Source organism: Lacerta agilis, chromosome 14, assembly GCF_009819535.1.
Source record: "Lacerta agilis isolate rLacAgi1 chromosome 14, rLacAgi1.pri, whole genome shotgun sequence".
Taxonomy (NCBI): Eukaryota; Metazoa; Chordata; class Lepidosauria; order Squamata; family Lacertidae; genus Lacerta; species Lacerta agilis.
Window position 1 is genome coordinate 22,414,142 of NC_046325.1, and position 14,058 is coordinate 22,428,199.

Sequence of the window (14,058 nt, forward strand, 5' to 3'; positions counted from 1 at the left end):
TTGACTTCATGGTTAGTGCACAAACAACCAGATAAAATCTAAGATGCCATTGTAGCTTTTGTTGTCACATTCCTGAACAGTAGTCTGTTGTTGCCTGAAAAACTTTTACACATTTATTATGGCTTTTTTTTTTTTGGAACAAAGTTCCATGAAGCATTATCTTGAGTATACATGTGCCTGTGGTTAACTTTTGAGGTAGGGGATGGAGGGTGTAAACAGTGAATTGTAAAAAGTACAGAGACAGTTAACAAAGTAGCTGGATTGATAAACCATTCAATACATGTTTAGTTATTTAAAAAAATCTATTGGGACAGTTCACTATACCTCTTGTTGAATTGCAATTTAGGAGTTTCATGGTGTAATCTCCCTTTGCAGTTTCTTTTTTCAAGTGCAACCATATTAAGGTCAGAAAACAGTTTCTCCGAGTCCAGTCCCATGAACTACTGAGGGTTCTGCAACTACGAAGAGAAGCCCCCTTGCCTATCTGAACACAAGGCAGAGTCTGTAGGGAAGGAGTCAATATCAGATATTAGGAAACAAACTGACTTAACATTCAACATAGTAATATGAGTAGTTTAATTGTGCCCAGAAACTAATTTGTAAACCACCCCAGGTGAATTGTTAGTTTAAAATTGAACCCTGGTCAGTAATAAGACTACTGCATTTTGAACCAGCTGAAATTTATGAGCTATCTACCTATTTTTCTGAAGGATAAAGTAATTGTGCAAATTTCCACTGGTACCCCAAAGATTCTCATCTACTCAAGATGCATTTATGACATCCACTTTGTTGTACTATGAGGAAAATATTTAAGGGGCAACAGGGTTATCACAGTCCTCCCTACATGAAGCAAACATTTCATGGTGGATTGCAGCACTGCCCATAACATTAATAAATATGAATTTAAATTGTCTGCATACAAGCATTAAATGAAATGGAGAATCAGTTCTGATATTTTGGTGTGATCTTCCCTCCACAGATAGCAGGCATTCTTGTGTGACATACAAAATGCATAATCTGACTTCCACATCTGGATTTCTACTTCTAGAATTCTCTCACATACGAGAACTACAGATACTACACTTCTTTGTGTTCCTAGGACTATACTTGATAACGGTAATTGGGAATCTATTGATTATATTTGTAATAGCCCTTGACCATCACCTGCATACACCAATGTACTTATTCCTCATGAACTTGGCCGTTTCTGATATTGGCTCAGTGTCTGTCATTCAACCCAAATCCATGGTTAATTCCATCATGAATAACAGCCACATTTCTTATGCTACATGTGTCACTCAAGTTTTCTTCTATTTCCTCTTTGGATGCTCTAATTTTACTGTGTTAACCATAATGGCACATGACAGGTTGTTCTGCCAAGGGGCAGGGTTCTCCTTTTTTTGAATCTGGATCCAATAAAACACACAGATGGAAGAAGAACACAAAAAAAAAGTATGCTTTAATTTTCTAGATACAATCAGACAAACGTAGCGTACCTGACCAACGCCCAAACACAAATCTCCTCCTCTTCTGCCGCCCGGGGCTTCAAGAGAGCAGCGGGAGAGATCCCTCACACCAGAAACCCCACAGCACCCAAGACCTAGTCTGTGGCGAAGCCCCAATCTGTCCCCTCCATTCCCTTGCTTATATAGCTGACTTAAGTTTGATTGTTTTCACCTGGCCATCAGGCACCATTCCCGAATGGTCAGGGAATCAGGCACCTGAGTGTGGCTTGGCCAAGGTCATTGGCAGCTGAAGGTGTTCTCGACTAATTGCATCCTCCTCACAAGCAACCTTACTTTGCTAATTAGAGGAGGAAAAGGGAATAGGACATGTAACCTGACTCCTCGTGATTACAAAGATCTTCCGCGAGTTTCCACTACACTCCACCCCTTAACATATCCTATTTCCTTTTCATCCTCGGTGTCATTTGATTGAGTATAGCCCACATAGGTTGCACCTTTGCATACAGCTGCTTAATTTTAACAAACAAAAAACAAGTGAAGATCATGGAAATACATATAATCACCAAAACAATGATAACCGGATGCAAGGCCAGGTTCAAAATATTGGTCATGGTGGGACTCCATCCGGAGAATATGTCCCACCAATGATGCACAGTGAGATCCCCAACATCTCGCATCACCCGCACTAACTCTGCTCCCTCATGTTTAATTTTTAACATCATTCCTTTAATCAAATTTACAAAGAAAAAACTATACTCATGACTATCTATATGATCCCCCCTCAATCTGCCCTCTCTGGAATCTTTCCACCTAGTGATATCCTGCCAACTCCCCTGCGTTATCCATCGTTGGCCATTAAAATATTGGAAAGTGACATTCCATGTGATGGACCATGACAGCGTAAAATTATCATACGTCCATGGGATGGAGAAGTACAGTCGTTTGCCAGACATCATCCATGTCCCCTGTCCAGTCACATTCATACATCTGCCATGGATGCCGGGGAGCCATCGCCTTTGAGACAGAGCTGGTTGTTCACACAGCAGCAGCGTAGTCGTGTTCAACTCAGGAGGATTCGATTGATCATAGATGTGCGCACAGAGGCAGACTATTACCCACCACCACCAATTCATGGTGTCCTAGAAGCATATAATAAGAAAATTATTATGGCGTATTACAAAGAAATAGGAGAGTCATTATTCTCGCCGCTTCAGCTTGGCTGCATCTAAACATATGGGTGCAGTAGCATTTGCCAAAAGCACCCAGTAGGTGGCCCCAGGTCCCTTACTAACAATCTCTCCAGGTCTGTTTGGCTGATCGGGGTATACCACCCATACCTTCTGTCCAGAGGTGAGAGTGGTATCTGTAGATCCAAACTCTCCTCTCCTCCTGACAGTAGATGGAGGTGGACCTGGTGCTTCCTGAATATCGGGTACACTGATACGCTCGCAAATGAGTTGCGCTATTCGTTGTCCTGTTAGCAGAGATGCATCTTGAGTGCTGACATTATGGAGGAGCACCTTTACTTCTCCTTGGTAGTCGGCGTCCACCACCCCTCCTAAAACCTGCAAGCCTTTTAAGGCTAGGCTGGATCGAGGTGCGATGCGCCCATAGGTTCCATGGGGAACGGTGACCCCAATCCCCAAGGGTACTAGTACCTGCCCTCCGGCTGGTACCACCACATCCTTAGGGGTTATGAGGTCAGCCCCAGCACTATCGGGCGTCGCTCGGAGGGGTGGCTGGCCATAAGGTTGGAGTTTCCAGACCTTTAGGTACTCCACTGGTGCTGGCGCTGGCAAACTTATCATTCGTTGCAATGGTGTTTGGCCAGCGCATATTGGACGGCTATTTAGTTCAAATTCCGCCTGATCTAGAACTTTACCCCACCCCTTCAGGGTATGGGTGGGGGTCAACTGTTTAAGCTTTTGCTTTAGTAACCCATTTAGCCGTTCTACCAACCCAGAAGCCTGTGGGTGGTGAGGAATATGATATATCCACTGGATATTCCATTCATTTGCCCAATCTTTTACCTCTCCCCCTGCAAAATGACTCCCATTGTCACTCTGTACCTGAAGGGGCGCTCCATACCTCCGTATTAACATCTCCAACCCCTTTATGGTGTTCTGCTGGTTCGCTCGTGCGCAGGGGTAAGTCAAAAGATACCCTGAAAAGGTGTCTACCATGGTTAATGCATACTGCCAACGTCCACATTTGGGTAAGGGTCCTATATAATCAATCTGCCATATTTGCCCAGGACCACTTCCCCGATGTAATTTTCCCATGGGTGTCTTAGACAGAGGCATCTGTCTCACCTGGGAGCACACTTGACAATTAGCAACCACTGTGGCAGCGGCACTCACTGAACATGGAATGCCTCTCTTGATGGCCCATTCTTTGGTGGCTTTGGCCCCCAGATGCCCTGCCTTGACATGCGCCCAGCGTGCTAATACCAATAACTCTTCGTCTTCGTCTTCTGGAGTAGCTGTCCGTACTCTTGCTAACCGATCAGCAGCCTGATTGTACAGGGCAACAGGTGTCCCTGTTGTATGTCCATCTACATGTCCAATGTGCATTTGTACTTTTGAGAGCATTTGATCCAGTTTTATCCAGAGGTCCTGCCCCCACAATGGTCGGTTGTGGATGCAAAAGCCATCCTGTTTCCACTTTGGAAACCATACAGTCAGCCCTTTAAACACAGCCCAAGAATCAGTATAGATATATACAACATCCCCTCCTTGCTCAATTGCATGTTCCACGACCATTAATACAGCCATTAACTCAGCATATTGGCTGGACTTCCCTTTTCCTCCTCTGGTCAGAGTAATTTGTTTTCGAGGATTTAAAGCGGCGGCACGCCAGACTCGCTCATTTCCCTGGTAACGGGCGGAGCCATCGGTGAACCAGACTTCGTCATGAGTAACCTGCTCATACGGGGGAGCTTCCTGTGCTGGGGGATCTTTAAGTTCTAAGCTAGGAATTTCTTGGATTTCTTCCCCTGTAGGAGTCACAGCCAACACTTGCTCCTGCAGTGCGCTCACCCCATGAGAACCAGGTCTAGCTCTTTCTGCAATATACCACTTCCACTTTATAAGGGAAGATTGTTGAGCTCTGCCTACCCCTAATTGTCCTATCAAGAGAGCAACTTCACCAACAGGTCTCCCTTGGGCGGGGCCCAGCAGCGCTAACAATGGGCCACGCATATGTGAAGGTGCGCCCTTTAACAGCCGCGCCCTCATGCCGGCAGTGAGACGCTGACTCTCTGGTCCCTGGAACCCTTGCTGATAGATCCCAGCCTGCAAAGCCATGCCACGCAGCTGTTCTATGGCTTCCTCAATGGTTTGCCAGGGGCCTGGCTGTTCTTCCCAATCCATTGGGGCGGGGTATCTGGCGTATACAGCCTCTACACACCACTGAAATAGGGAACCTGTTGCACCCAAATTAGGCATGCGCAAAAACTGATTAACCAATGTATCACGAGATAGGGTCCCCAATTTTACCAACTCCTCCCCCGTCAAGTAAAGACTGGTAGTTCCCTGGTCCCACAACCTAACCAGCCATTGGCTCAACCCCTCCCCGGGTTTTTGCCTGTTTGTCTTTGCCATTTCCGCCAACTCCTGCTGAGTGTAATCCCGTACTATCCGGGTGGCCTGGGCCGCTTGTGGGTTACCTGGCGGTCCCTTACTCTTGTTGGTCACTAGAGGACGTGCCTCAGCAACCCATTCCTCTTCATTCCCCTCATCTTCTCCCTCTGTCCATTCTGACTCCTCATCACTAGAATCCCAAATGTCCCCGCTCCATGTCTTGGGGTCCCATTCCCGGGAAGCAATGAGGGCTCTAACCTTCCGAGGGTTAGGGATACACTTCTTTCTTACCCGCTTTGGGTGTTTCATTTTAGCGAAGCGAATAGCCATAGTGGCAGCCCGCTCCTTAGCCAGTTCTTCCCTCCCCCGAGCGCTTTCTAGCACCTCCTTAAGAATTGCCTGCTGGTCCTTTAAAGCAGCGATGTCCTCTAATTGCTGCTGTACCTTCCTCTGAGAGGCTTCTAATTGCTCCCAAACACTCCGGAGCGCAGTGAGTAGGACCCATCCAAGCCCCCCCACTGTCTTCTGCCCCGCACCTTTCTCTATCCCCATTAGCTGCAAACACTTAGACACAGCCATAGGGCTAGCACCTCCAAACCCAGCCATCTCAGCATCCCATGACACTGGTGGGGTCAACTGGTTCAAAATTTGAGCCACTGGTGCCCAAGCACTAGTGCTGGGCCAACCAGGGATGTGGCTCTGGCCATCCTCCTGCCTAGGGCTTTTCTTCTTCCACCAGGGCATTGTCTCCAGATCCTGCTCACAGCGCCAAATGTTCTGCCAAGGGGCAGGGTTCTCCTTTTTTTGAATCTGGATCCAATAAAACACACAGATGGAAGAAGAACACAAAAAAAAAGTATGCTTTAATTTTCTAGATACAATCAGACAAACGTAGCGTACCTGACCAACGCCCAAACACAAATCTCCTCCTCTTCTGCCGCCCGGGGCTTCAAGAGAGCAGCGGGAGAGATCCCTCACACCAGAAACCCCACAGCACCCAAGACCTAGTCTGTGGCGAAGCCCCAATCTGTCCCCTCCATTCCCTTGCTTATATAGCTGACTTAAGTTTGATTGTTTTCACCTGGCCATCAGGCACCATTCCCGAATGGTCAGGGAATCAGGCACCTGAGTGTGGCTTGGCCAAGGTCATTGGCAGCTGAAGGTGTTCTCGACTAATTGCATCCTCCTCACAAGCAACCTTACTTTGCTAATTAGAGGAGGAAAAGGGAATAGGACATGTAACCTGACTCCTCGTGATTACAAAGATCTTCCGCGAGTTTCCACTACACAGGTATGTTGCCATCTGTAATCCACTGCAATATGAAGTAATTTTGAATAAAGGAGCCTGCATGCAGATGATAACCATGACATGGATCACCAGTATTCTCTATGCTGTGCTACACACTGCAGGCACATTTTCAATTATGTTCTGTTCCAATTGTGTTGATCAGTTCTTCTGTGAAGTCCCAAAACTACTAAAATTGTCTTGCTCTGACTTATACCTAGTTGAAGTTGGACTTCTTGTATTTAGCTGTATTTTTGTGTTTGGATGCTTTGTCTTCATCCTTGTAACTTATGCGTGGATCTTGAGTACAGTCCTCAAAATGCCTTCTGAACAGAGACGGAATAAGGCCCTCTCCACATGCCTTCCCCACCTCCTCGTTGTCTCTGTGTTCATTTTCACTGCAGTATTTGCTTATATCAGACCACCTAGTAATAGCTCATCTGGCCTGGATCTGGTCTTTGCTGTGATATATACTAGTCTGCCCCCTATGCTCAACCCATTCATCTATAGCATGAGAAACAAAGAGATCCAGACTGCATTGTGGAAACAATTGAATCCTAAGCAATTTCCTGACACTGTTCCCAGATATATCCAGAGATGCTTGGGATTTCATTGAATTGTCCTGCCCAGGCGTTGAAAGTGTTGAGATCTGCTAAAGAATTCCCATCACTGGAGACAGATAAAATGTGGGGACACAGGGCTGGTCTTCAATGTCTGCTAATAGTTATCATGGCCACTACATATTATCTCTTTTAATTTATATTGATGTTTTAAATATATATCTTATCTATTTGCTCTGTTTAGCTCTGTTTTATGCTGGGGTGGTTTCTTTATTATCAATGATGTATGCTTGTTTTTACTGATGCTGATGGTGTTCTTTAGCTGCATGCAACATCATCCTATTGGTAGGAAAGCCATAGGCCAGAATAGGCTCTGGCACAACCTTGATTTGATTGGCAGGCATCTTTCTGAAAGGTGATTCGGCGATCGTAAGGATCATGCCAAATCACATCCAGGAGTCTCTGCCTGCAGCCATGGGAAGCAGTGGTCAAGGAAGTTGCAAAGGTGCAAGGGGGGAGGGAGGGAGCAGGAGAGTGACAAGCGGCTTGTGGGGGCATGGTGCATACTGGACCCTATATTTGTTTAAACAAAAACAACAACAACTACTGAATACAGCAATGGCATACATTTTTCTCATTTTATGTTGCAGTATATTAATAAGTAAATAAAATGCAATGGGCTAAGGCGGTGAAATAATTTTTCTCTGCAAGAGAAAGCCAGTGCTCTGTCACAAAACCCACCCTGTAGATATTACATCCAGGAACTAAGATTTCCTGTGGTGGTGCCCTGGCATTTGGACTCACCCCCCACCCATTTAAATTAAATAGGATAGCAGCAGAAGTGAGAATGATTGCTCACACATTTGAAAGTTGGTGCCCTTGGCGGGGTCATGCACAGCACCCCCGATTGGCTGGAGACCCCCAGATGACCATGCTGGGTGACCTCCCCGCTTTATGACCATTGGGCTTTCCCGCCAAAACCCTGGTTCAAACCAACCAATCTGTGGTACATAATTGTAGACTTGGTGGATAGGGTTTGATGTCTCTTTTGCTTTTATGGATCTGCAGTCTGCTGGGAGTTATCATGGCCGCTACATGTTATCTAATTCAGTTTATATTGATGTTTTAATAATATTTCTTATCTATTTGCTTTGTTTCGCTTTCTTTTTATGCTGAGGTGGTTTCTTTATTGATGTACAGCCTGAGATCTCTGCATTAAGCATAGATATAAATATTTTGCCTCCCATGTTTAGCCATGTTTTCTTGCACCATTTTAGCTATTCAGCACATGTATGTGTAATCTCCCTGCATTTCATGCATGTTTTCTGGAGTTTTTAAGAAAGAAGGATTGTAGGATTAACTTCCTGTTTTTCTATTAGCATGTGATGTTGATGCCTGGTATTAATGGTGTATTTTTTTCGAGAGTCTTAAGTGGGAATAGTTGAGCCAATGCCATTACTTTTCAAAACTGCAACAGCAAGTCAGTGGACCATACCAGTTATATTGTACCAATATTTCTGTGAAATCAAAAACTACTAAAATTGTCTTGCTCTGCTTTGTTCCTATCTGAAATTGGATTTCTTGTATTTAGCACTATCAAACATTAGGGTGATTTATCTTCAGTGTTATAACTTCTGTGTGGATCTTAACTGCTGTCCTCAAAATCCATTCTGAACAGTGGCATACTATTATTATCAATATCAACATCAATATTAATATTAATATTATTAATGGCATAATAGCTCATCTGGCCTGGATCTAGTCTTATCTGTGATATACACTATTCTTCCACCCATGCTGAACCCATTCATCTATAGCATGAGAAACAAAGAGATCCAGGCTGCATTGTGGAAACAATTGAATTTTAAACAATTTCCTGACACTATTCCCAGATTTATTCTGAAATGTTTGGGATTTCCTTTTATAGCCCTTCCTAGGAGTTGAGATCCGCTGGGGTTGCCCTTCTTAGGAAGCAATCCAATATCCAAGAAGCAGGAATGAAAAGTATGCAGCAGAATCAATTGGTAGACACATTTGCTGTTGTCCCGTACCCCATATATATTATTTTGTTAAGTTTTGAAAAATTAAACAATTATTACAATTTGTAGTAGTGTCACCTAGATATAATGTCAACAGGGAAATTTTGCTATTACAGCAATCCCGTTCCGTATCTTGTTGGCATCCAACTACTATCAGCTAGGACCACTTATCATCCTGTTTTGGGTTGAAGGGAGATGGAGTCCAACAAAATATCAAAGGCCACTGGTCTCCACTCACTAGACTACCGGAGTGCTACTTAAATGGCTTGGTTTTCTATTGTCATCTAAAAGCAATGCATGGTACTAACTTTAATTTTTTCCGTATTGTTTTTTGTGTGTTGTTATTGGGTAAACCAAATGGAAATGTATCAACTGTTTTATCATATGGAGGGGAGTTAGAGCTCGAAACATCTGGAAGGTTGTTCTTTAGTGATTCTTCCTCAATTCCAAGCTCACCTCTTCTTCCTAAACGATTGATCAAGGTTGACCTTTGTGACTCTAGCTTCACCCCTGACAACAGCCTAATGTAATGTAGGCTACTCTGTCAATTTCACAAGCAAGTGACAGTTTAGCCAAGCTCTGTGCTAAGGGTTTTCATTTGGAGTTAGCTGAGGATGCTACATGAAGCTCAGTGTGTTCATCTATCAGGAGGGAAAGAGATTGTTGTTTTTAGGTTGATTTAGGCCTGCAGAATGTAGTAGAAGCTACCTGCCTATATTATATTAAGTTTAGAAAGTAGGAGCTACATTTTATTTTTATTTTACTACAGTTCTAAGTTCTGTATATTTTGCATATACAGGAAGGGTATCTTCAGGCATCATTAATGTAAACATGCAAAATGGTGTTCTCAATTATATATGCAATATCATTTGCCAACAGGTAGCAATGTGCTCTGTTTTGAGGGTCCAAATATAGACTAGGGCAAAGGATTGACTGATCCCCTGAAGGACCCAGTTGCAGAGATTCCAAAGGAAGATTCACAAAACACCTGAGTGATCAGTTCTAGTGCTTTATTATAAAGATATATCAAGAGACTTACATATAGAAATGCAATGTATGAATGTAGTATTCCTTGCCACTACAACTCAGATCGGACACTGAAGCAGCAAGCACCATGAGGTCTATGAGGGGCCAATTGGATATGAGCTGCTCTCTCGCCAAAACCAAAATGGGTTCTATCTTAATAGATCTCTGAAGTAGCAACATACCAACAGTGTAGAAGAAAGGTTGAATTTATTGAGCAGAATAGGCCTTTATACCCACATTTAAAAAGTGCAGAAGCTTACCCAAGATCAAATAAAGAGGGAGACAATAAATTCTTAACCCAGAGGAACCAAGCAGCCAACAACACACACAAACACATCACACTCACACTATCCCAAACAAAACATTTAACCCAACAGCCAACATACAATAGCAGCCAACCAACTGAACCCCTCCTGCCAGCTGCAGGAGACCCAGGGGTTGCAGGGGCTATGCAGTACCAGCAATAGCATTGGTCTGCTTCAAGAGTCCCTCTTGTCTGGCTCAAACCCTGCAGTTTTTATCAGCTCCAGGAAGCGACGTAGCTAGCTGCTCGTGTGCCAGGGGGCAGCGCACGCATCCTGCAGCCGGGGGTGGGGCGAGCCGCCCATGGGGGTGAGGAGCACTGCATGGAGCGTCTCTGCCATCATCCCTCAGCTGTAGGGCAGCTGAGGGAGAGGCGTAGGGCAGACACAAGTCCCACACTGCCATTTTAGGCAGCACAGACCCTGCAGGCACCCAAACCACTGTGATGGCCTGGGAGTCAGACTCTGATGCTGAACCTGAGGGATCCCAGCCTGCACAGGATTCCCCGCCTCCAGAACCAGCTGAGCCGGGGCCAGGGCTTGAGCCTGAAGGATCCCCACCTGTGCTGGATCCCCAGGTGCAGGCATCAGCAGAGTCTGCTCTGGCTCCTGATGGGAGGGAGGACCCATTGCCTGCAGGTGCTCCACTCCCAGCCTCTTCAGAGGAAGCTGAGGCATCCCCTGGGTCCAGTAACCCACCAGCCTCTCCTGAGCTACAGAGGCTCAGGGCAGAGAGGCGAAGGGAGTTAAGTGTCTGCAGGAGGAGTGCTCGCCTCCAGGCCCGGAGGAGAGGCGAGTCTCCGGAGGATCGGGACCGCCCTAAGCATAGGGCCAGATAAAAGCCAGCCAGACCCAGCCCAAGTTGCGTGAGCAACTTAGTTGCAAGCGTGTGCTCAACCTGCAACCTTGTGCCTGAACCTGCCTTGGACCTTGACCTGCTCCCTGCCTTGCTCCCCGCCGGATTGACCTCCTTTGGACCCCTAGACCCAGGACTGGACTTGGACCTCGCTTCATGGACAAACCCTTGGGGCCAGCACAACCACCTTGTCACTGCCAGGAGAGACACGTGGCTCGAGCACACTGCAGGCCCCACAGTAAGTGCCAGTCCCTGCAGTGTGGCGCCCAGGGACAGCTGCATTTCATTACATGTGTTGGCTGAACTAAAAAGTTTTGTGAGTCCAATTTTTATTTTTTTGAAACTCATATTTTTGTCATTTTGTCATCCCCCCAAGTGATGACACCCAGGGCGGTCCACATACTCTGCACCCTGCTTCCTCCGCCATTGGCTCCAGGCAGACGAGGCTTAATGACTCAACTGCCCCACCTGGAGTGATTGATACTACTTTCACCTGGCCTGCGAGTCCATGATCCTGGCCAGTAAAGCAGTTGAATCCCAGCTGCGCCATCCCCTAGGAACAGAATTGCTCCTGAAAGCATGTAAGTTGGTCATGCCTGTACTCTAAGCCTTAACTTGAACATCAAGAAAAAATGAGAATTATTTATAGATATTGTGAGTTATGAGGATGTTGCTTTTTCACATAAACCACAAATGCAACAAGTTACACACACACAGAGAGAGAGAGAGAGAGAGAGAGAGAGAGAGAGAGAGAGAGAGAGAGAAACCTGGCAACAAGAGCCCAATTAACCACCCAGCTTAGAGGCCTGATCCCCACTCCCGCCCACCTCTTAAATAATGGGATCACTGGAAGGCAACCAGTGTGAGAAATGTGATGGAAAGAAGGGCAATTTTCAACTGTCAAACCCTGGCAGGATTTTCTGGGATGTGGGGGGAAGCTCCAGAAATCTTAGAAAACTCCCCATTGTGCTAGCAGCAAAATGAGGTTCTTTAAAGAGAGAGTTCTAGCCTTATAGCACTTACTGAAATAACCATGACATGATTGAAACATATTGACATTAAAGTAAAATAAAAATCCGTCAGCCAGTTCATTGCTTTCATAACGTAAGCAAGCATTTCCGGACCAGCAGTTTTTTCACCAGAGATGCAGAAAAAAGAATATCTCTTTTTCCATTGTTTGAAGATAGTCAGGGAAGGGTAGGGAAAGAAAACAGCACTACATGTGGATGATAACTATTATATCCTGTGATACCAGTGTTGCAAGAGTTGACATGGGGACAGAGCTGACATCTGCAGAGCCCACACCGTCTGGTCCCTTTGTCTACTCTACTGTATATCTCCCTGAAGTGGAGTTACTGCCAGGCATCCAACTTGAAAAGCCTCTGCGTTCCCAACTAACTCAACCGAAATTAAGGCTTCACAGCAACAAGACAAGCATATATAATCTCATTCTACAATTTCCATTACTTAGTCCCAGGGTTATCTTCAATACCAAGATGTTGTTTACAGGTCTTCCAGAATATCACATCATTTGGTTCTACATGCAATGGGCCTCTGAGAAATCCTTTATTTTGTAAGGATACCTTAACTTTAATATGTCCTTCTTAATACAGAAAAGCTCCATGCTGGAATAGCAGCTGTTTCCATGCAGGAGCTCCAAGTTTAAACATGGACATCAATAAAGAAATTAAAAATAATGATTGACATTGATCTCGCTCCAGTGAGTGGTCTTATGAGGTTAATCCTGCTAATTATCTATCTAATTCTGTTAGGGAAAAATATAACAAAACAAAGGTCAAGAAAAAAGTCTCAGCAAACTTTTCAGATCAGGTGTGCAAGGCTCTTGGGAACATGTCTCCAAGAAAGCAAAGCAAACAAAAACATAAATTCCACTCCACAACCAAAAAAACGAAACAAAAAAACGCACCTTGTTTAGGGACACATCGACAAACACACAGAAGACCCCATTTCAAATAAACAATGCAAATGTTTCAGTGAACAGACAAAGGGAAACGTTTCATTTATGCAAAAGCAAATGGGGGAGATATTCCATCTACTGCCTAAAATATTTTCAACGAAAAGTAAGTTAACTGTTTTTTTATCCCCCTTTCTTGTTTTCATTCTTATTCCTATTATCAAACATGTAGTTTTTAAGAGTCACCATGAGCGCCACAACCCCAGAGTTGGACACGACTGGACCTAATGGTCAGGGGTCCCTTTACCTTTACCTTTATAACCACATTTTATCTTCACATTTTCAATCAAAATCATCGTTATTGTGGCACCTGAAAGACTAACAAATTTATTAGGGCACCTGAAAGACTAACAAATTTATTATTCCCCCTTTTTGTTGGGGGAAGGGTTGCAAACAGTGAGGTCAGTGGAATATGAAATGCAGTAAGTGCAAATAATGAAATTTATATTATAATAGTGGCAATCCACAGAACAATTTCTGATTAAAAAAAAACCCTCCTGAATCGGTAAGTTGTTTAAGGCATGCAGTATGTTAAAAGTCCACTGTTCTAATTCAGTCAACAAACCTCTTGCTGGAATGTACCGTAATACAGAGTTTTCATGTTATATTCAGCCTTTGAAGCCCATTTATTATTCTGTGCAGAGACTGGCCTGTTTGTCCAATGCAGAATTCAGAAGGGTATGACCGGCATCTGATGGCATATATGATATATCATATTGGAAGTAGGGCAGGTGAACAAAGCCCTGCTATTCTGGATTATACCATGGCAATGATATATATAGTTCAACCATCCAAGGTGTTTGTGTGTGGAGAAATTATGCATCCACAGAGCGGGAAATGGAGAGCAGCACTTAATGTGGAAAAAGTAATGCTATATAACTAGGGCAGTGGGTTATGTTTACATTATGTATGCAACATGGTACCTGAGGGATTTATTTATTTTTTAATGTCAATGGTCTCATTCTCTT

At 44.5% G+C, this 14,058-nt stretch overlaps 1 protein-coding gene across 1 annotated transcript; it reads left to right on the forward strand.

Moving 5' to 3' along the window:
• Positions 1 to 1,008: 1,008 nt before the first annotated feature.
• LOC117057695 (olfactory receptor 14A16-like) lies at positions 1,009 to 6,948 on the forward strand. Its single transcript, XM_033168535.1, has 2 exons — positions 1,009 to 1,367; positions 6,339 to 6,948. The coding sequence occupies exons 1-2, from the start codon at positions 1,009 to 1,011 to the stop codon at positions 6,946 to 6,948; spliced, it is 969 nt and encodes a 322-aa protein (XP_033024426.1).
• The last annotated feature ends 7,110 nt before the right edge of the window (positions 6,949 to 14,058 follow it).

Excerpts from the sequence above, each read along its gene's own strand:
- LOC117057695 (XM_033168535.1), top strand. The coding sequence starts at position 1,009 with ATGCATAATCTGACTTCCACATCTGGATTTCTACTTCTAGAATTCTCT. Across the intron at positions 1,368-6,338 it reads ACCATAATGGCACATGACAG|GTATGTTGCCATCTGTAATC; the intron begins GTTGTTCTGCCA and ends TCCACTACACAG.